Source organism: Thermobia domestica, chromosome 17 (assembly GCF_964235325.1).
Source record: "Thermobia domestica chromosome 17, izTheDome1.hap1.1, whole genome shotgun sequence".
In the NCBI taxonomy this organism is placed as follows: domain Eukaryota; kingdom Metazoa; phylum Arthropoda; class Insecta; order Zygentoma; family Lepismatidae; genus Thermobia; species Thermobia domestica.
The window spans coordinates 72,463,980-72,487,489 of record NC_137470.1 but is presented as its reverse complement, the minus strand read 5'-3'; the positions used below and the strand labels follow the sequence as shown (position 1 = coordinate 72,487,489).

General features: G+C 36.0%; 1 protein-coding gene across 3 annotated transcripts in view; it reads right to left on the bottom strand.

The window, feature by feature from the left end:
* LOC145673723 (RING finger and SPRY domain-containing protein 1-like) overlaps positions 1 to 23,510 on the bottom strand; it is a 124,250-nt gene that overhangs the window by 36,355 nt on the left and 64,385 nt on the right. For all 3 annotated transcript variants that reach the window (XM_081743436.1, XM_081743435.1, XM_081743434.1), the window contains exons 5-7: positions 22,887 to 23,072; positions 17,319 to 17,385; positions 11,075 to 11,215 (exon numbers count right to left, since the gene is read on the bottom strand). In XM_081743436.1, the coding sequence (XP_081599562.1) occupies positions 11,075 to 11,215; positions 17,319 to 17,385; positions 22,887 to 23,072 (394 nt within the window). The remainder of the gene's footprint in view (positions 1 to 11,074; positions 11,216 to 17,318; positions 17,386 to 22,886; positions 23,073 to 23,510) is intronic.

Below are 23,510 nucleotides of genomic sequence, written 5' to 3'. Positions count from 1 at the left end.
TGGATCTCACAGAGATAGGAATACAAAGTAGAAACTCGATGCAGTTAGCTAAGGGTAGAAGTCAGTGGAGAGATTTTGTGGACGCGGCATTGAACCTCCGGGTTCCATAGGCCATAGAGTTAGTTTTTTAATACAGCACGTAAGATGGTTTTATTAAAGCGTGAAACATCTGAAACAGAATAAGGAAACACCTAGAAAAGCTAAAATGCTACATGTACTATACAATACGTAGAATTAACCTAAGTTGCGGAAGCATGGCAAATTACTAAAAAGAGGAAAACAGAATCAAGCAACAGGGACGAGATTTCCAAGAAGATTTACTCACGCAAGATAATGTCCACGAAAGAACAGAAAAATCTTGGATACAATGATTGCATTACCCAAGAAAATTGACGTAAAGAAGTGCAGCTATCACAGAAACAATAGCTTTATTTCCCACACTGGAAAGATTATTAGGCGCCTATTAAACAGGCGACTGGAAAGTGCGATAGAAAAGATGTTAAAGGAACATAAATTTGGATTCCGGAAAGGAAAAGGCACCAGAAATACTACTAAGTTGATGATAATTGTAGCAGAACGAGTCCTTGACGTAAAGGAAGAGTTGTGTTCATGCTTCATAGACTGGCACAAAGCTTTCGTCAGGGTCAATTGGACCAACTTCTGAAAATACTTAAAGAAATCGGGGTCAACTGGAGAGACTGACAACTCATTTACCACTTGTACATAGGAGAACGAGTAGAGCTGTACCTGAATGAACGAGAAACCAATAGTGTGGAGATTGGAAGAGGAGTCAGACAAGGATGTAGTTTGTCACCCCAATTATTCAACATTTGTAGTGAATGTTTAATGAAGGAAGCATTAATTAGAATTGCAGATTTCAAGACTGGAGGGCAGATCATTAACAAGATGAGGTATGCTGATGATACGGTTATAATAGCTAAAACCGAAGAAGGACTACAGGAGATGATTGACAAAATAGTTAACACTGGAAAACTGTATGGAATGGAAATCAATATATATATATATATATATATATATATATATATATATATATATATATATATATATATATATATATATATATATATATATATATATATATATAAAATCGGAAGCCATGAGAATATCCCTTGGAAACAGGCCCTTACGGTCTAAAGTAGAACAACGAGAAGTTGAAGAGGTCGATAAGTTCAAGTATCTGGGAAGTATTTGTGAAAGACGCTTACTGCACCAGAGAGAAAATGAAAATGAAATCTTTGAGTTTTACGTCCCACGATTATGCCGGTTAGGCTAAAGGAGACGGTGATTATGAGAAATGAATGAAATGGTGGAATGAAGAAAGTGGGAGGAAACGGGAGAACCCCGAGAAAACCCACGCACACGGTGTTTGTCCACCACAAAGTTCACTTGGCGGGAGCAGGGTTTGAACCCGGGACCCCATGCACCAGAGGTGAACGCTCTACCACTGTGCACCAGAGAAAAATGAAATGAAATCTGTAAGTTTTACGTCCCACGGTTATGCCGGTTAGGCTAAAGGAGACGGTGATAATGAGAGATGAGTGAAATGGTGGAATGAAGAAAGTGGGAGGAAACGGGAGTACCCCGAGAAAACCCACGAGCACGGTGTTTGTCCACCACAAAGTTCACTTGGCGGGGGCTGGGATCGAACCCGGGACCCCAAGCACCAGAGGTGAACGCTCAGTGTGCACCAGAGAGATCAGGCCAAGAATTGCCATAGCCAAACAAGCATTCAACTACAAAAGACTCACTCTTAACTATCAGGCTTAGTATTGAACTAAGGAAGAAGTTGGTCAAGTCCTATATATGGAATATTGGACTGTACGGTTCAGAGACTTGGACATTACGGAAGTTAGAGAAGAAATATTTAGAGAACTTCGAAATGTGGTGTTGGAGGAAGATGGAGAAGATAAAATGAACACAAAGAGTAACACATGAAGCTGTTATAAAAAGCATAGGAGAGAAAAGGACGCTTTAACCCGAGACAGCTCAAGGGGTGCCTCACAGGCATCCTGGTCCACTTTTAATGCCATTATTCTTAATAGATATTTCGTCCCATGTCCTGCGCTTCAGAAGTTTCCTATCTCTTTGAAATACACCTGATTACGTTTCCTAAGCATTTTTTTTTTTTTTTTTACTTTACCTCAGAAAAATAGGGTAATTTTTAATACTAACGTAAAGGCCCAAGGGGTGCCTCTGAGGCTCCTACTGAAATATGAACTTTTCTAATTATTTGATACTGTTCATTTTTTATTACTAGAGACCGGATGTTTAGGCACTAAAAACCTGGAAAATAGGCAGGCAAATAGGCACTGAAAATTTAAAAAATAGGCAGTAAAATAGGCACTAAAATGTAACTCGAAATAATGAAGGTAAATACTCAATACCATTAAAAAATAGATTCAAGTCATAGGTAATGTTCAAATAATATAGAAACATACTTGTTTGTTAAATAATATCTTCTTTTACTGTATATGCAAAAGCGAGGCATATTATGCATTGCACATACTGGGTGAATCTGAAAGATGTGCACATACTTCGGGAGGTGATTCGTGACATGAAAAGAAGACAAAAAGTGCTGTTGCATGTTGTCGAATTCTGCGTCGTGTTCGAGTGACAGGGGTGCCAAATTGGAATCGAAATCGAATCCTGACAATTGGAACGGGACATAAAAGGTGCGCACATACTTTAGATGATGATTTGTGAAATTCAAGAGGACTTTAATCTTCTTTTCATGTCACGAATCACCTCCCGAAGTATGTAAACATCTTTGAAGTTCATCCTGTATATATATTGTAACGTACCACGAGCTTGTGTTTTCAAACACATAATATATGTAAATATGTGTGTATTATGTTACGTAAATTATATGTTTTCCCAATGAAGGCTTATTTTGAAGAAAATGCATTGAATAGGCAATATTAGGCACTAAAGCAATTATTTAGGCAGTAAAGGTCGAAATAGGCAAAATAGGCAAAATAAAATTGGCTTAAATCGAAACTATAACCCCCCATATAAACTTTAAAACGTCATTTGTGATCATATCTTTAATATTAAAGAATAGGCATTTTGCCTAACATCCGGTCTCTATTTATTACCATTGACAAATTATTTCACAGCAAGGTAGTGGCTAGCCTTTTCTATTTATAACGGAAAATAAAAATGGTCGCGGTGGGTTCAGGTAGCTTGTATATGCAGCAGGGAGTCTCAGAGGCACCCCTTGGGCCTTTTCAGGGTAAAATTAGCATGGGCTGTCTCGGGTTAACCAACATCCTTCGTACGAAGGCCAATTGTATTGGATACATCTTGAGAAGAAATTGTCTTCTTCACACTGCCACAAAAGGAAAACAAGGAGTGGGAAGAAAATGAACACAAGTAATCATTGATTTGAAAAATAGAAGAAAATATTGGGAGTTAAAAGAGGAAGCTGAAGATCGAAAAACATGGAAGAAACATTTCCAGGCCCAAACTAAAAATTAAGAAGAAGAACAAACTCATTAGTCCCAGGCTATAATACTTAATATTGTTGTGAACATCATTAAAAAAAAAAAGAAAAAAAAAAAAAAAAAAAAAAAAGGATCTCTTAAGAAATTTGCACAAATGAAAACGGCCACAAGGAAGATAAAATACGAAATGGACGAAAGTGGGATACGATGGAGAAAGATCCAGAATGAAGAATGAAAGAATTAAGTTGATTTTGAGTTAACGTCCCTTTTCAGCAGCGAAGCTATATGAGACGTGGACCTACTGATTAACGTAGAATCCGAACCACATGAGCTTCCTCCGAGAATCGAACCCGCGTCTCCCGCGAAAGAAGAAGAATGATAGAAGTCTCTGAGAAGGTCGCGTAGAAACTCAGACCCGAAAGACGCTGAAATCAGAAATTGATTATTGTCGGAAATGTCCAATTATTGTCGGCGTACATCGGAAATGTCCAATCTACAAGCTATTGTGCAGTATGCAGTATCTTGATCGATTTCATGTGTCCATTCAAGGATCTGCAATACACAGATCTTCACCTGTTCTCCATATCATCTGCACTCTTTACAGCTACCGATAATCCTGATGATGGACAATTAAACAATGTAACATAAAATAGGAAAAGTTTTTGTTTGCAAAGAAGTAGCCCGAGAATATCACTGAGTTTACCACTATGATTTGGCCTCTATGATCACCCTGTATGAAATATTTGAAGCGTCTGTGTGACTCGAAGCCTACAACTCGTTATGACCCGTAGGGTCAATGTACGGGCGACTATCCCTACTAAAGGGTACTGGCAACTTTTTGGCTCTATGTCTCGACATGTGAGTGGACTTCCGAAGCTCGAGGAGGGCCATACGTTATTAGGTACTTATACTATCATTTTTGGCCGTTTACTGTTATTAGCTTGCTCCAGTGTCCAACCTTACTTCACTTATGAGGAGTATATTCCAGAAACAAAAAACAAAAAAATAAAAATAAAAATAAATAAAAATAAAAAAATAAAATAAAATAAATAAAAATAAAAAAATAAAGGAATTAAAGCAAGATAGAACCTAGAACACAGATTGTAACCATTATTTACCTTCGGATGTCTTTCAGAATGAAAGTAGGCACCCTGTTTTGTACAAAGACGGACCTGAAAGCACAGACAAGGATAAACAGAAGAGCAACTCCTTATATGCGCTACTGAAATTAGTTTGTATCGTCTGCACGGCGATAGAGTCCATCAATGTTTGGTGGAGAATGATGTTTCGTCGCAAATCTGATGGCACTGCCATCGGTTTTCGAAAGTAACCTCATGAGTTGTCATTGCAACTACCGCATTCTTTCAGCCTGCTTCGCATGTCAGCGTGAGGTGCAGTACAAGATCAGATTAGCAATTATCCGTACTCAATAACTATCATAATTTTCTCGGTAACTTTTATAAAAGCATATTCTTGTATTGTACGTGGATTGCTTTGTCCACTCTTGTACAGTCACGTCCAAAATGACTGTCGCATGTCTATAAATATGTTGTTGTAGGAATATAATTTGATAACGAATTCGCCCGGTATTTCTTATAATGTTAGTATGTGTATAAACGGCAAAAACATGTATGTGGTGAATTTCATGTCAAAAGAGCAGTAAGTAAGAATATAACGAAAAAAATCCTTCTTATTCATTTAGCAACATTTTGTTTTACTCATTCTAATTTTCGTATTTATAATTCTTTTCTTATGAAATTTACTATAAATATACATTTCCCGATCATACACATAGTAACAATAATAAAATTACCCTGCAAAATCATTATCAAATTATATTCACACAACAAGACAGTTATAGATATGCGACAATCATTTTGGACATGATTGTACATCGTTATCGAACATTGTGTTAAAATAATTTGTACAAACTAGCGGTCAAACATAGAACAGATGGAAAAGCTCACGGTGCCAATGCACACACCACGCTTTGGCCTACCATGTGCCACTAGAGACGGTTAGTTTCAAGCTTTCCATGCTACTGACTCGTTAGTTGCGTCGTCGTATGTTAAACGCGCTACTGTTTCAGAGTGTTTCCAGTTTTTCGCGAAGTTGCGGTCTGTATATGCTTGTCTGTACTTGAGAGGTAAATCAACTACAGATATTCTTTAGTAAGTCACGCTCTTGTAGACAGATTCTTGACATTATACGTTTATCATTTCTGAGAACCAGTTAAAAGAGTATTCTGGCAAATAATTAGGAGGTTTGTTAGATTAGGTTTTTCAGGGAAAGGAATATGGTTAAGTTAATAAATAATGTCGTTTTTCTTCCTTCACCTTTCGTCCGAAACTTACACAATTCCTCGTTTACTGCCTTCGTCATTCCGAACCAACTAAACCTAATTGTGTTCGACTAATCTAATATAAACAAAAGTTTGTGTGTGTGTGTGTGTCTGTGTGCGGCCTGGGGACCAGACGAGTGGACCAAGCGTTACCAAATTTTGGTCACGGGTACCTTGATACAGGCGCCAGACCAAGACGAAGCATTTTTTTTTTTCAAAATTTGAACCGGGGGGGGGGAGTTTACTGGGAATAGTAGAAAATGACCAATAACAGTATCGAATTCATAGTTTTCGCGGTCGCTGAGGTCAATGGTGAAACTCCGATCGCATTAACTTCCAAATTAACCCCATTCGCCTGCGGGCCGGGGGTCACCGGGGAAGGGGGGGATACAACTTTCTTCATTCCAGCATTTCATCCGTTTCTCATACTCACCGTCTTCTCCCATAACCGTGGACGTAAAAGTGAAAGATTTCATTTCATTTTTCAGCTACCATTTTACGCGAGCCGGGGGTCACCTGCTACGGAGGGAATCCGAGACATGTAAAAATAATCTAAAATAACCGATATTAGTCATCGCCTGGGGGCCAGAGTTTTTTTTTTTTTTTTTTTATTTCGAACCATGGGTTCTCAAGGGGCATTTACCGGGATATGTGAAAGTATTGTTGTAAAAATACGTTTTTTTTGTGAAGTTTTTTTTTTTCAATAAAAATCGTTCTTTTTCATGTTCTTTTTCAAATGTCTGTTTTTTTTCTGGCAACTATTATTTATTGAAAATGAAATGAAATCTTTCAGTTTTACGTTCCACGGTTATGCCGGTTAGGCTAAAGGAGACTGTGATTATGAAAAATGAATGAAACTGTGGAATGAAGAAAGTGGGAGGAAACGGAAGAACCCCGAGAAAACCCACGAGCATGGTGTTTGTCCTCCACAAAGTCCACACGGCGCGAGCTGAGATCGAACCAGTGACCCCAAGCACCGGAGGTGAACGCTCTACCGCTGAGCCACCGCGCCCCCCACTATTATTTATTGATTTATTGTTGCAGATTATTGAAATAATCAACAGAACTTGAGTTGAAGCCCTCGTAACTTACAAATCGTTTGTTTCTTTGTACCTACACGAGCAAAATTGTGTAATTATTCCTTTCGGACCCAGGTCATTTTTGTCGTTTTCCTATATTTTCAGTTAGTGATTTATTGCTCAAAAACCATTTATTCGATTGATATGGTTAAGGCCTTGTTTTTTAGAAAATGGATGTGGCTATTTTTTGATGTAAGTTGCATTGCAGTGTTGTTAACGGGTGGGAAATTATTGAGGGAATGTATGGGTGAAAATTTACAGTAAAAATCCCTAACCGATTTTTTTTTTTTTTTTTTTTTTTTTGTCTAGCACCACTGCTGCCATACGGGTTCAAGTTACCTAAAAAAAATCTTTGGTACGCTGACAAGGTACAGTGAAATTCTGAAGTCGCTGACTTCCATTCAAAGATGGAAAAAAAATTCTCTGTCATCATAGACATGAAATTTTGACGCATCTCACGCCTCAGAAGCAAAAATCAACAGATATGTTGGGGCTACAGCTTCTCTAATTATCCTATTGAAACTTTTTATGGTGCGTTCTGTAGGCCAAACAGAAAGCTTTCAGGTATTGGTACGTTTGTTTCAATGTGGCCACCAAGAGGAAAATGCTAGAGGGGAAAAGGGAAATTTTCCGAATTTTTCACCTAAAATCGGGAATTAATTGTTTTGGCTGGAAACACTGACATCAGACAAACGAAAACAATCTGAAAATAAACCTTGGTACCCCAAGAATATACCCTACAAGTATCATGGCGATATCTAACAAAGTGAGCATGAAATTTTTTAAAAAAATCGCATTCTACCTCAGAAATTCACTATTTTCTTACCATTTGCACAATATGGTTTATTATATACCTCAACTGTACTTCCCCTAATTATTCTAGTGAAACTTTTTATGGTGCACTGTGTAGGCTAAGAACGAGGCTTTTAGATACTGGTACGTTTGTTTGAATGCAATCAACAAGAGGAAAATAATAGAAACAAAAAAGGAAGTTTTCCAAAATTTCCCCCTAAAATCTGGAATTAAAATTTTCTGTAGCTGGCAGCACTGCTATCAGACAGACGCAAACTATCTTATATTAAACATTGGTACACCACTAATATATCCTACAAGTATTCTGGCTATATTTAAGGTAAAAACCTTCTAATTACCAAAAATATATTACGGTAAACACAAAATTAGAGCAAAACTATAAAAATCAAGGTTTAGAACCTAAATACGAATTTTCCATGCGCCCCCCATTGTAACGATCTGTACCCGCGTTTGTTCAGTAAAGACAAAGGTTCGACTGGCGAAAATTGACTTGCACTCGGACGTATAGGTACGGATTTATAAACAAAAATTTCGAATTTTTTGCCCAAATTTAGGGAATTTTTAATTTCCCTAATTGGCAACACTGTGCGCAGGCCCATCCAATTGATGTCAACAATTAGGTATCCATCTGAGGTATCTGCCTGGCAAGTCTTAAGGAAGTTTCTCTACAACGAAGGAAGCTACAGGGAAAAAAGAAGTAAAGGAAATTCGAAAATTCTCGAATTTTTGACTGGAGTGAAATTTGGGAAGGAAGTTCGACACCCAGAAGAAAAAGAAATTAATATGATAAACTATGGTCCAACCATATTTGGCAAAAATAATATCCCAATATCTTAATTTGTGTCCACACAGGAGCGGATTAAAAAAGTGACACACCCGTGTGTGCCACTTCGGCCACCTGGGTCCGAAAGGGTTACGAGTGTACATTTGATTACATTTTTTTTACCCCTGTTGTTGTAGTAGTTATAGTCTCGACTGATAATAATATCTTTGTTGTAAAGAACAACTTTATAAGGAAAATTTTCTCTCCTTTTTACATCTTAGTTCCAACACTGTTGGTGAGAAAAGCAGGGTGTTTCAAAATGAATATCGGGGTTTTAAGTCTTCGTAGTACTTATTACATTTTACGTACAATTATAAACAATACATCAAGTAAACGAGCACCTCTAACAGTCTTTGCCACAAGTGTTCGATGTGAGACTCATTCGTCACACGGCACACATATAGTCGATAGGCGAGAAAGGCCCATAAACTTTCCAGCATATGGCACAAAACAAATTCAATGTAGGGGAGTCTCGTTTCAATTGTACCATCTCCTGAGGATTTGCTTACCGTCAGATGTGAACATTATGAGTGTTCACATTATCTCCTAAGTGAAATGTCGATTTATCACTGAAGACGACACGATCCAGAAAATCTTTATTGTTATGCAGCAATATTTCACTTGCGAAATTGGCACGTAAATCGTAGTCTGTATGTAGGCTTTAGACCTGCAGCAACTACAAACGATAAGGACGTAGTTGCAAGCGTCTCCTTAATATTCTTCACACAGACGGTTGGACTGTAGCTACAGATCCAGTCTTTGCAACACAAAAAGCTTTCCGCTCTCTAGTCTCTATCTTTGCTACTTGCTCTTTCTAACGCAGACAGAAGAAACAATGCATGTCCATGCGTGCGTACAAAACTGAGTTGCTCTTTCATTTGATATAATATGTATAATTGTAAGTTAATTGTAATAGATACTACAAAGTTTCAAAACCATAATATTAATTTTGAAACACCCTGCATTACTTCAAATTGTGTCATCCTATATTCATGTATTGTATATACATTTCATCAGGGCCGGCCCTAAGCAATTTGTCGCCCCCATGCAATGGCATAATTTGCCGCTTCCCCCTTTCTCCAGAAAGAACAAATCTTCATGGTTTTAAGTATGAACAGCGAAGGGGTGGGTAAGTGCAGTCGCACTCAAAAAGGCTTAAATACTTACTAAAAATACAATCTCATTGTGTATGTTGTTTTTTCTTTAAATATTAATCTATTATGTTAGTGAAAGATAAAGCAAACACACCAGCAGAGGAAAGATGGTAATCCTTTTTACAGAATTCAATATCGAGCTTCAATCTCAATATATCTATTTGCAATTTCAGTGCAACTAGCTCTTTTATCTTTATTTCTTGATTTTTCTTCTACATCTGTTAACATTTCTTTAAAAACTTGATTTTATTTTCAATGATAAGGAACTTGTTTCTGACAAAAACAAGACTAGTTGTCATATCAAAACTGTGATAACTTACTAAATGGAACAGATATTCGCTAGTATTCGAGAATTGAATTCTTGCATTTGACAACAATCAAGCAATTTGTGCTCGGATTTATTCGACCATTTGCTTTAGCATTGTCCATGTGATCTTAAACTAATGCAACCTAAACATAATTTATGAATGTAGTAGTCAAATAGGTCAGCTTAGTAAATGTAACTACCATCATCATGAAGTCTGTTTACCGCACTCTCCAAACTTGCCAGTTCCATGCAAATGCACGTGTTGCATATATGGTAGAGCCGACTCTGCATATTATATATATCTACTCGACAAATTATTTATATATGATATTTAGAAAAATACTATTAGGCAAATTAGTATTAGTTTTTACCTTTAGACAAGTTATTTGAATTTTATACTGTTCGTGACATTATTTTCGTACTTATTAGAGGCCTGTTTTAACGAAAAAACAAAATTTCATTTCTACTTTTATTTCCTATTTGATATTGATGAAAACTGCTGAAACCCGAATTGTTAGTAGGTATACTATTCACATAAATTGTAAAATATTTGTAGCGTATCAGTATCTAGCGTTTAATTTATGTTGCATTTTACGGTGATTACACGTATATAAAAATATTTCATACTTAAATAGACGTAAGATGCATTACAAATGACTATTTGAAAAAAACGAGAGGAAATGTACTTTTTCTAAAAAAAAAAAAAAACGTACATTTCTGAAAAAATACGAACGGTTTTTTTTTTCTATTTACAACACTATGTGAAAGTAGCAGAAAATGACCTACATTTTTTTTTTCCTTTTCGTTGTTCAGTTTGTTTACATAGATATTTTATCTGACCCATGCGAAGAATGGGTATTTCAGCTAGTAATTTATAAATCTCTATGAGAAACAAAAACGTAGTACCATTGATTTTAATACGTCCAAATAACTACTACATGTTATGTATCTTCTATAATGTTTACAAACTGAAAGCAAAGTATATCGAACGTGTGGCACGAAAGTATCATGTCTTTATGGTAAGGAATTTCCATAGAAATATATAATGCTTGAAGAAGAAACTTAGGATGTAACATTTAGACAAAATACTTACACAAATTATCTAAACACCACTGTGAACAAAAGCCCACTTGTCTCTTCACGAAATCTTTCGAATCCACCCACTCTTCTAGCCGAACAAGAGGATTCTTTGTCTCGCACATTAACCGCTTCTTGATTGTAATTTTGTTTTCACCTGTAGAAAAAATCATTTACAATTTAGCACTATTTCCAAACCAGCAGTTCTTAAAGTGTCGACAGTTTAATAGGTTATATCACAACAAAATAAGAGCACTAAGAGCTTTCATAATGACAATTTCATGATTTCAAGAGGCTTATATTTACAGTTCAATTACCTACGCACAGACAGTTTACTGCATGTAAGACAGACAGAACAGCAGTGCCGTGCCGTGGAAAATCAGCACTCGGGGCAAGAGTATACGATGGCACCCGCATACATATGAGTGAGGTCGACGAACTAGCAGCGAAGCGCCACCACGGTTGCCGCGAAGCTTAAGAAACTTTTCAAAAATAAACCCTGCTTTTCCTTGATTTTGAGCACTTATTACATTTTCCTTACATTTTATATATGTGTACATGCAATTACCTAACATGAGCAACACTATACGATCACTTCCTCCTCAATTTTGCGCCCATTACTTCGGCGCCCGAGGTTCTCGCCCCGCTCGCCCCTCCCCCAAGGCACGGCACTGAAGAATAGTCTTCAACTCCTGAATGCTATTTATCACTCTAGCATGTACTAAACCGAGTATAAAATCCGAATGTAAGATATTGAATGAGTTATGATTAACCTTTATTTTGTTTCTAATTATTTATTTTTTATTTATTTGTTTATTTTTGGTGAAAATAACTATGTCAAAATCTACATATTTCTAATTATATCAAATTCATCTTCTACAACCTCGAAAGCAACCAAGCCCCTCTTTTTCAGATCCTTAAAGTAAAGTACGTAGTCTGACAATTTTTATTCGATTTCCCATCCCAACAAAATACTCTCATCAGTAAATACACGATACTGCAAGGCTTTCTTTCTACTGATTGTAAAAACAATGAATACACAACACTTAGATAATTCGTATCACGGATGTTGATTTGAAACTGATTCCGAAATTTGATTTTAAAAAAAACTCTTTGATTAATATTTGAAACAGGGCCGGCCTTAGGTAGTGCGGAGTCCGATTGGGAAAATTTTGCGGGGCCCCAGTTCTTCAACTAACCTGTCTGTAAAAGCTACATATATCTATCTGCAAATGTTCTGGTAAAAACGCTCACCCTATTTATTGCTTATAGTAGCCAATCTTTCAGAAAAATAACTCAAATGAAAATGCATACAGTGAATGAATATTAAAATACATATTTCACCCTTGTGCCTCGCAATTTTTCAAAAAGATTCTGCACTAGATTTCATAGTTTTCTTCTCTTAACAGTAAACTTATCGATGCCGAAATCTAGTATCTTGACCAAACTTGTCAGAAAAGTGTAGAATATCAAGAAACGAGCGTAAGCAAAATTTAAAGTGCTTTCGTCCATAAAGACGGACGCGGTGGCCAAAAGTCTGATTGATCAGAATAAGCAGGTAAGGGATGAAAAACAAAAACACATTAACCGACACCGTGAGGCAGTAGACATCCATTTGAGGATACGCTTATCACAGCCGCCATCTTGAAGTCGGTCATTTTGTATCTCGCTCGACTCCTTTAAATAGGAACGGGGTCATGTAATATATCAAATTCGGCTAGAATTTTACGGGAAGTGCAATGGTGAAGTCTGTGTTTCCATAAGTTTATATTTGTAAGACATAATGAAGTGCACATTGATATGAATTCGTTGGTTCAAAGATTCCTTAACAGCTGTATCTTTCTGAAAAGAATTCAAGTTAGGGAAACCTAATGTACGCTAGTCAGAACATCGCAGGCAGATACTTTCAAAAGGTATAATCAGCTTAAAGTCGTTATCGACTGCAACAAAATGAAATGGTGATGATACGATCACAAACCTTAACTGATGGAAGATGGATTACATATTTTCCATTGGATTATTCGAGTTAGAGGACAAACCTTTATAAGCAGCCACCTATTTAGTATGTACTAATATATATTCGGTTTTCCTGACTTGATTTTTTTTAAAAAAAATACATCCACGGGATTTTTCGTAGGAGAGGACAAAGTCCGTCCTCTGGTTTTGTATTTTTAATATAGCTGTGATAAGAAAAAGAATATGCAAAGAAGTCGCACTGAGGCTGATTTATTTGATATCATCTCGGTATTCACGGTAGTATCACATGACAAACAGTAAAAACTTTTACTTAGTGGGGTGTTGAAAATAAAAGAGGATATGCACCCTGAACAATGATATACATTTTTACACGAACTCCAAGAAAACAATATTTTTACGCCCAGGGGGTGTAATGAAATTTGGAGAGTATTAGGGGTGTCGGGGTGTGCAGAATACTTCCTGGACATAATATTTATTTTTACAACAGAAGTTGTAAACGTAAAAATAATAAGAATACACTGCAGCATTAAATTCAGAAAATATTTGCTTATGCTCGGAAGCTTATTACAAAATATTCATTTACTTGTTAGTGAGGGGCAGGGTTGGCTGGTTTAAACCAGCTAAAAAAAAAAAAAAAAAAAAAAAAAAAGTTTAAACCAAAAAACGAAAAATGTTTGTAAGGAGGTAAGTGTTCGTAAAATCTTGATGAACACACATTTGTGGGTTATCACGTTTCACTCCCGTATCTTATGGTATTATATTCAGACCTAAATTCCCCATTCATTACTCAAAGATATTAAACTACAAAAACAACTTTTTTTAAAAAAATAAGTTTATGAATGTTTCTTTTGTAATTTTTTATAGTTTATTATTATTGTTATGCAATTGCATTCGAAGAAAGTTCTAAATATTGTTTCGTTTTAATAATGTTTACTATTGATAAAATACATCGAAATGCCATACTTTTTTTGGGAGGGAGGTCATACAAACCTCACGAGAGGCATTTATTGAAATCAGAAGTATTTTTGGTATCTATTTATGTATAAATTGGTCAGAGCCAAAGTGGACTCAAATAATTCGTATCTTTATTCACTTTTCTTACTGATATGCAAATTAAGTCGTCGTATTTCTTTAACTTGAACTAATAAAAGTCGTAGTGAACTAACTTGGACTAAATTAGTTCTTCTGTACTCTGCAGTATTTTGAAATTGTCCATATGTAATTCTGTACAATGGTTTCACTTCTGCAACTGTATATCTTTCTGTCCTTCTGAAATGACTCTTGACAATTATATTAACAAGTACGTAAAGATTAGTACACCGTATTTTTTATCAGGAGTCCTTTGTGAGTGAGTCGGCAGACGCATCGCATTTATGCCCAATTAGTCTTGATTTCGAGTTCAAACAGAGGACAATTTTTCTTGGATGTAAGCCGAAAAACCGTTTGGATTCCGCTTTAAGCTTCTGTGACCCCATCCAGCATAACATGGTTGTTACATAATAACACCAAGAAGAAACAAACTTATTTCTGTCCATATGTGATATAAATACATAGAGCAAATTATTTAAACAAAAACAAAAAAAAAAAAAAAAAAAAAAAAAGGTTTAAACAAAAAAAACCGGGTTTAAACCAAAATACTTTTTTTTTTCAATAAAAACCTTGGTTTTGCCAACCCTGGTGAGAGACCATACCCTCCCTTGTGAAGTCCATGGATGTACCTGTATTGCAATATGTTGTAGAGTATACTTGAAAACCGAGAGTAGCAGAGCCATCTTAACGGTACCATAGCCACTTTGTCGGGGGCCCCGCGATCAGAATGGCATGTATTAATTATAATATATGCATTAGGAGCAAAATTTAGTCATAGGGACCACAACACACTTATTTGCTCTGGGGCCTAATATGCCGTTAAAACAGCACTGGAAAATAGATTAGACTGGTCAGTGAAGTAGATTGCAATAGCGCGGGGCCCGGTTGGGAGAAATCGGTCCAATCGGCTTAAGGCCGGCCCTGATTTGAAATTTAATACTGAACGTATGATGATATATCTGGACAATTCCGTTATAATTCAGACAGGTTCGTACCAGTTCTGCACTTGTTTCTTTTTGCTTTGACTTAAGGTTCCAGCCGTCCCTACTGGTCTAGTGGCTAGTGCGTTTATCTTTGGTGCACGTGGTATTCGATTTCCGGTGCGAGAGCGGAGAAAAGATCATTTCATTTCATTTAAGGTTCCAAAAGTGCTGCACTGTTTGATACATTGTTGCTGTCTACAGAGGATGCGTTGCTGAAAGAACTGTACAAAAATAGTTTTCACGCCTGAAGGAAAAGAAGTTTCACCTAAGTGATTCTCTACGTTTCGGCCAACATATTCAGTTTAATAGCGAGCTCCAAGTCAATTCATTATGGAATTCCCTCATCAGATTGGATTGTCTGATGATACTGTAGGCAATTCCCTCATCAGATTGGATTGTTTGATGATACTGTAGGCAATCACCTTCACTCAATGGGTAAGATCCAAATCCTTTAACGGAAGAGAGAAACACCAAGGACAAATAGGCAACCTTTAGCTATACTCAATTGTTTCACATTTTCCGTCTGACGTAGTCATTTTAGCAGAAGACACGTAACAAAAACATATCATTGGATGAGTTGTCAATTTTTTATCGATTATACAACTATACTTTTTGCCTTTTGTATAACCTTGTGAAAGATTAAATTCTTGAAGATAATATTCCAACATTGGAATAAAATTCTCAACTTACTTATCAATTTAGAAACACTCCTGAAATAGATCGTTGATTTACCAACTTATTTTGTTGCAAACGACGACGAAATGTCAGACACCTATATTTCAACTTCCATAGACAACATAATCACCACAAAAAAGAAAGGAAATTATATTATATTTTGATATATATATATATTATATATAGGTCACATGAATGTGTCACAATATTTTGGGAACAGATTCCACACATCAAAATAAGAAAGTTCATATGGACCTGTGCTCATAAGTGGATAGTTTCGGAGTTATAAGATGTCAAAAACTTGAAACAACCTAATTTTAAAAGTTCATAGCTCCCCTACCATTGGACCTATCGTAGTCGGGTCAAGACATCACTGAGGAACTGGTTTGTGAACTATTCAAATATCCATATATAAGAATGCTCCAGTACTTGCACACCAATTTTTAGAGAGGTAGGTGGAGAGTGATCAAGTACTCCCAAACAGCCTCTCTAAAAATAATTGTGCTAGTAAAGGAGGTTCTCAGATATGGATATGTGGACAGCTCACATACCACAGGGTTCCCACAAAAAAGTGAAGATCGATTTCCCTGACAAATTTTTGAATATAAATGGAAAGATATGGGCTAAGTTCTATCAGACACTTTTTTAACGGCCTCCTCCATCCCTATATACCTGTCCAACATACTCCTTTAATCGCTATTTATATATTTGTTGTGTTCAATATGAGTAACTGTTATTTACACAAAATTTATCATGTAAGTACATAATAATATATGTATGATACAGTACCACATAACTTGACATTGCAAATTAGACTTTTTTCTTTCTTTTCTTTTCTTTCTTTCTTTCTTTTTTTGCTTGAAAAAACAATAAAAAGCAATATAACATGCCGTCGAGAATATATTGCCAACTTTTCCTGAGACCTATTACTATCAGTCCTAAATGAAATGAAATGAAATCTTCATGTTTTACGTTCCACGGTTATGCCGTCTAGTCTAAAGTAGTCGATGATGAAGAGAAATGATTGAAATCGTGTAATGAAGAAAGTGCAACCTCACTCCCTCATCACGAAATAACACTGCATCACTGTCATTATGGGAATGCTGTATCATTGTGGTCCTCTTCACTTGTCAATCTGTACTGACAGAGAGGAAACAATGTTAGATTGAAAAGAGAATGTTACACTTGCACATTTACGTTCACTGACTTTCCATGACATTTTACGCAAAATGCATGATTTTCCTGACATGTTCTCATTTCCCTGACTTTCCAGAATGTGAAAACCCTGCAGTTCCTCAGTGATGTCTTGACCCGACTACGATAGGTTCCGTAGTAGTGGAGCTATGAACTTTTAAAAGTTCACTTATTTCACGTTTTCGGCATCCTATAACTCCGAAACTATCCACTTTTGAGCACAGATTCATATTATATATATATAGCGAATTCTCGAATGACCTAGGAAAACTAATTCCTGAATGACCTAGTTATGTAACTACTAACTTATTGTATAGAAAAAAATATAAATGAAATTCTTACTCGTCTGAGCAAACTTCTCTAAGGCAATCAGGGAAAAAAGTATGACAAACGGGTGGATATCTTCACTCTGTAAAAAACAAAAGAAGAATATATAGTAACGAAATAACTGAAATTAACATCTATTATTATATTAGACTATATTATACAGACAGTGTTAGTGTGTGTTTAAAGTAATCTATGATTTTGATAATTTTTTCATCATTGAGTAGTCTTACTTTCCGGATGGTTACAAGCCACTATTATACTTTGACTCCATGAAATGTCTAACAACATAAATGGCGAAACAGAGTGAAAAATATATTATTACACGTAAAATGTTATCATATGTTGATTTCTAACCACTTACCAAATTGTAAGAAATATGGTTTATGAGAGCTCTTCGGTACACCGAATAAAACACATGTTCACTTACACAAATTAAATATAGCGAAAGCACGGCTTAGGCGTTTCTGAAGCTTATATGTATCGGTATTGAAGCTTGGTACATGATGGCTTTTCAATGCACAGCAGACAAGTGTAGCATTCGTCTACACGAATTTGACGAATTCCAACTCAAAGGGGTTGGGAGAAGAAAACTGAATATAGAGAAGGGAGACTTTTTTTTTTTTCTAAACAATTGGACATAAATAAACAAGAGCTTTTGTATATGATGTGTTCTGAAACAAAAAATACAAAATTTCATTCATTAATACTAATTTTTGGAATTCCACCCCAAATGGAAGAAGATGGATACCAGACAAGAAAGGGATTTTTCTTCGACAGTTGATAGAAGTACAAACTTTGGACATAAGTGATTTCTGATACAGTAATATGTATATCGCATTTATTACCAGGAATTAAAAAAAAAAGTCACCTCGAACGAACATTTAAATGTGTCGTTTGAATCGTTGTACAGACATGAGTTTTTTCTTCTTTTTTAGAGGGAGGAAGTACAGGGGTACATAAACAATATCACATTCATTTTGATGAATGCTGGGTGCAGGAGAAAAGAATTTTTTCAAATTTGGTACTAAAACGAACAAATTTTCTATATACAGTATCTTGATATAAAGAATATAAATATCGCACTAACTTGAACTAATTACGGAAATTCTACTCCTTACACGTTGAGGTAGGAGAAAAATTTACTTTGAAACCGTTGCATATAGAGGCACGACATTTGCTATCGTCACTGCTTGTAAAGTTGATTATGTAAATATGAAGTATAATAGGAGATGATAGGAGAAAAATAGAAAGAAATTCAGAGGTTTTGTTACAGGGACATGGGTTTAAAAGTAAATGCAGAGAAAACTAAATACGTGGAACTTCGTCGGGATCGTAATATGGCAAATTATGGATGCGTTAAAATATCAAATAATACTTTCGACAAAGGAGGTATTTTCAAATATCTAGGATCAATGTTAACAAACCAGAATTGTATTCAAGAAAGAAATTGAATGTGGACTAAAAGCAGGAAATTCGTGTTATTATTCAGTTCAAAACCTTTTGTCATCGCGAATTCTTGTCGAGGAATTTGAAGCTTAAAATATATAAAACGATAATCATGCATCTTGTACTGTATGGTTGCGAAACATGGTCACTTACTCTGAGGAAAGAACGCAGACTGAAAGTATTTGAGAATAAAATCCTGAGATAAATATTCGGGCCTAAGAGGAACACGAATTGGGAATGGCGGAATTTATACCGTTCACCAAACACTGTTTGGGTCATCAAGTCTAGGAGCCTCAGATGGGCAGGTCACGTAGACAGAATGGAATAAAGAAGGAACGCCTTCAAAGTTTTAACTGGAAGTCCAATCGGAAAATGACCATTTGAAAGACTTAGGCGCAGATGGGAGGACAATATTAAGATGGATTTCGCAGAAATAGGAATATAAAGTAGAAACTGGATCCAGTTGAGAAGGACATAAGTCAATGGAGAACTTTGGTGAACGCGGCATTGAACCTCCGAGTTCCATAAACCATTGAGTTAGTTAATCGCTTACTAGTTCTCAGTACTTGAAATAATAATGCTACGTAAGGATCGAACTCAGTTATTCGTGGTAAGGCTAAAATTGCGATCTGTCCTCGAATAGTAATTATTACATACCTTGGCCAAGGTAACCTCTGTTCGGGAATCTAGTATGTTAAAATGAAAGAAAAAACATTCTCCAAGTACGCTGAGTGGTCGGAAAATTGGTCATTTTCAATATTCTTAGTACACAGGAAAACACTGTAAATGTAAATGTTAAATATGGGAAGTTAAAATCCTTTTGTCCCGAAACTGGTAAATGTCGTATATGCAACGATGTAGAAAGCGAACGAAATGTCAATAACCATATAAAAGAAATTCGAATACGTTATCCGGATACTGAATATTTATTATTTCTTTAAAAAAAAAAAAAAAAAAAAAAAAAAAAAAAAAAAAAAAAAAAAAAAGAGGGGATATATGAAAATATAACATGAAGACTTGCGCGCATTAAGCGCTATATTAAAATGTATGAATGATTAAAACACTTAAAATTTTACCATTGTTATTATGCCATTTCGCTGGTGTTCTCACACTGAATTGATATCTCTTACACGCACTGATATTTACTTAACAAGTGAGAGGGAGTAACTCAGAGATCACTGGCGCAGATAGAATTATCCAAGACTACGCTGAATTCCACTCCCTACCATAATAATTCTACTAGACCTCAAAGCAGCTTCAAGATGAGTGGCTGGACTACTACAACTCTCTAAAACCAGCCTGACAACGATCTCACACCATGCAGCGGCGAACAACACAAGAAAGGATTCAACTTCTAATGAGGTTACTGTAAAGGGGTACAAAGTTTCTCAATGTTGGATCTGCGCGTTATCAGTAAAACTGGAAATTCCTGGTGTTGGTAGTAGCCTTTTTAAGTAGTTACTAGCAGATGTATGAAAATCTACATATAAATATGCAACAATTGTCCTTAGGCTGATATGCTCAGTTTGAAGCAACAATGAAATTCACTACGAGCTTCTGCCTATTTGAGAATATAGCCAACAAATATTTCTCATGGTTTCTAGTCTCCAATAAATATATCCAACTAGCTTAAATGAAAAATGTGAGGAGTTGATTAAATCTTTTTAGTTGACGGTACACAAACACACACAAAAAGAAGTTCGAAAAATAATAATAAATTGGCAATTCTGAATATGTCTTTCTGCCCAGTTGCGGTTTGGAATTCACAAGACGTTACTGTTCCCACACTATGTCACGTCTTATCAAGAGTTCGTCCGCAGCAAAAGATCTGGGAAATATCTCACTGGTCTCTTCAATAGAGAAGTACATTGTTCGTTGAAAAAAAGAAAAAAGAAAATTAATGATTTAGCTTCTGGTTTTCTCAGAGAAAACAAGAAATGTCACGACAAAATAAATGCTGGTTAAAGCACAAATTACACTCGGCTAAAAAAAGGTCTTGGAACCGTAAATCGGATACACTACTTAAGGTTTTTCTTCATACATAATACATAAATATCTTATTCACTTGCACGAATGCTGAAAAATTTACTGGTAAGCGTGGAAGACAAATATAATATTGCATATACACAAGGAAGAAACAACTTTTCTTTTTGAATTGTTTGACATACAGACACGAACCCTCATACATTGACGACTTTGATGCACAGAGTTCGAATACCACATTCATTTGCAGCAATATTGGAGGGTTCTTCTGAATCGGTACACATAATACGAGTGCTTCTTGAGTTGAGGTTTTTCAAGAATTTATGTTTTTCTTTTGCTTTTTCAGCGAGGTAGAAAAAAAAAAAACGGGTATTGGCGTGAAGTACTGGATATCCCGAATTAATCCCTTCAACAATTCGCGAGTGAAGTGTGGCAAACTGAGAATGAAACATTCTAAAACACTATCATGCTTGGCAATGTTCATAGGGTTACTCATGACAGCTCTGTTAGTCATCGGTGGTGTAGAACGAAACCCAGACCGAAAATCCCTTTCTGATCTCTTCAAAGAAATAAAAGTTACAGACTAAAGATAACTGGAACTCTGTGAAGACGTGAAATTACATCAACAAGGACCTACACAACGTTTCAAAGAAGTTTGTGATTTACAAGAAAACAAACTACTAAAGCAGTAGATATAACTAAACAGAATTACGATAGATAAATTGCAGAAGCATTCTCGAAGAAATAATTTAATATTCAGAAACATTCAGGGTCAAGATACAGAAATTTGGGATGATACAGAAAACTTTCCGTGGAGAACAGCTGACAGTAGACTACAATCCGTGATATAGAGAGAGCTCACAAATTATGCGAAGGACAGTGCACCTATAATAGTAAAGTTTGATCATACAAAAGGAAAAGTGAAACATTACGTATCAATCTCGCAGGAGTCCTGCTATAATTCATGAAGATTTTTCCCCAGCGCTGAGAACAATCCGTACAGAACTTGTGGCACACATGACAGAGGAAAGATCGCGTGGAAAACGAATGAAACAGTTATAAATAGAAAAATGTAGGTGAACGCCGCAACTTCACACCGAGGGACTTACGACGAGAATTTACGATACTCCCCTAGTAATTGCAGTGACACGTCCTCACAGCAGAATCAGCGTGGGGTTGACGCGGTCAAGATAAATGGGAGTTCAAGAAACCCGTTTCTGTCGACAAAAAACAAATGGTCCCGGGAAAAGGAAGAAAGCAAAGAAACAAAGCAAAAGAAAGAACTTGGCCAAACAAGAAGATAGATCCCTACCAGCCCACAATGAAACAAAAAGTTCGGATGTTTTTATTATTTAATTTAAGGATTTTAGCTTTGTTTTTGGATTTTACCTTTCCTTTTGGATTACCTTTCTTTTATATTATTATTATTATTATTTGTACTTATTTTTTTCAGACTCCGCGCTACTAATAGCGCAAACACTGGACGCACAGAACAGTAGACCGGGATGGGTCCACGTCCATCTTGGACGGAGGAAGACGTCCACTGACTATCCACTTCACAGACTCTCACCAACCACCTGAGAATGTGGTAGCAGTATTCATGACTAAGAGGGCATGCGAGAACATGCGGATGAAGAGGCTATTTATGTATATGCATGATTTATGTAAATATTATTCGATTTTAACACAATATGATGTATGTGTTTATTGAGATGTTGGCATAACTTCCACGCTTGTGGTTGAAATCAATCAAAAATCAGGACTCACTTAACACGTCTTGGAAAATTTACAATATAAATTCTATGATAACCTTCGTAAAAAACACAATTTTGTCCAATACTATCTAATTTCTATTTGAAACTTTCCATCGTTTTAATTGCTTCCAGCTGAAATGGGCCAGTAATAAGGGAGCGCGTTCTCCCCAATTTTACATATGTTCTGGAATATTTACTGAACTCACTCAAGTTTGTATAGAATATTATACATGTGTTGTCGAACATTAGAAACTTACTCCTATAGTCTGGGCTAAACTTACTCCTACAGTTTGGGTTTGAAAGTCATCAGCAGGATGATCGCTCGCTTCAACAATGCACAGTCTCACTACTTATCACATATTAGATCTATAGTAGGTAAAATATAAAATGCAATACTTACAAGATTCGCTATCAAATAATCCAAAGTTCCTTGAGTTAATATGGCTATACTACTAGGTCCTGCGAGCTTCTCTGCTATACAACCAAGAACGACACAAATATTCCTCTGTTGTGTGGGGGTTGATTTTCCTTTTATCGAACTTTGCGCTGACAAGTTAAATATGTTTGATAGCTTCAATACGGATTCCTGTTTAAGAGAAACAAGATAAAAGTAATGGTCTGGTTGTAAAACCGCAGAAAGTCAAATTGTCGTGAATAAGCACTCTGTTAATTAATACCAGTTCGCTTTCCTTGCTATTGCACAAGCGCAATTACTTGTACATATTGAAGCCCAATACAAAGCTCTGAACTTACACTGATTTATAAACTAATTTGCTTTGTTACTGCAAAGACCCCCAATCACACCTATGGAAATAAGACATTATCTATACTTAAGAACAGCGTAACTTATATTTAAACAAAGAAAAAAAACTATGTATAAAGAACATTTGATATACGTCCATATATCTAAGTGTCGAACCATCTTATCAGTAACATTTCTAGTTTCTTCAGCAAAATGGTTATTCTAAAAAAAAAAAAAAAATCTTTCAGTTTAACGTCCCACGATTATGCCTGTTAGGCTAAG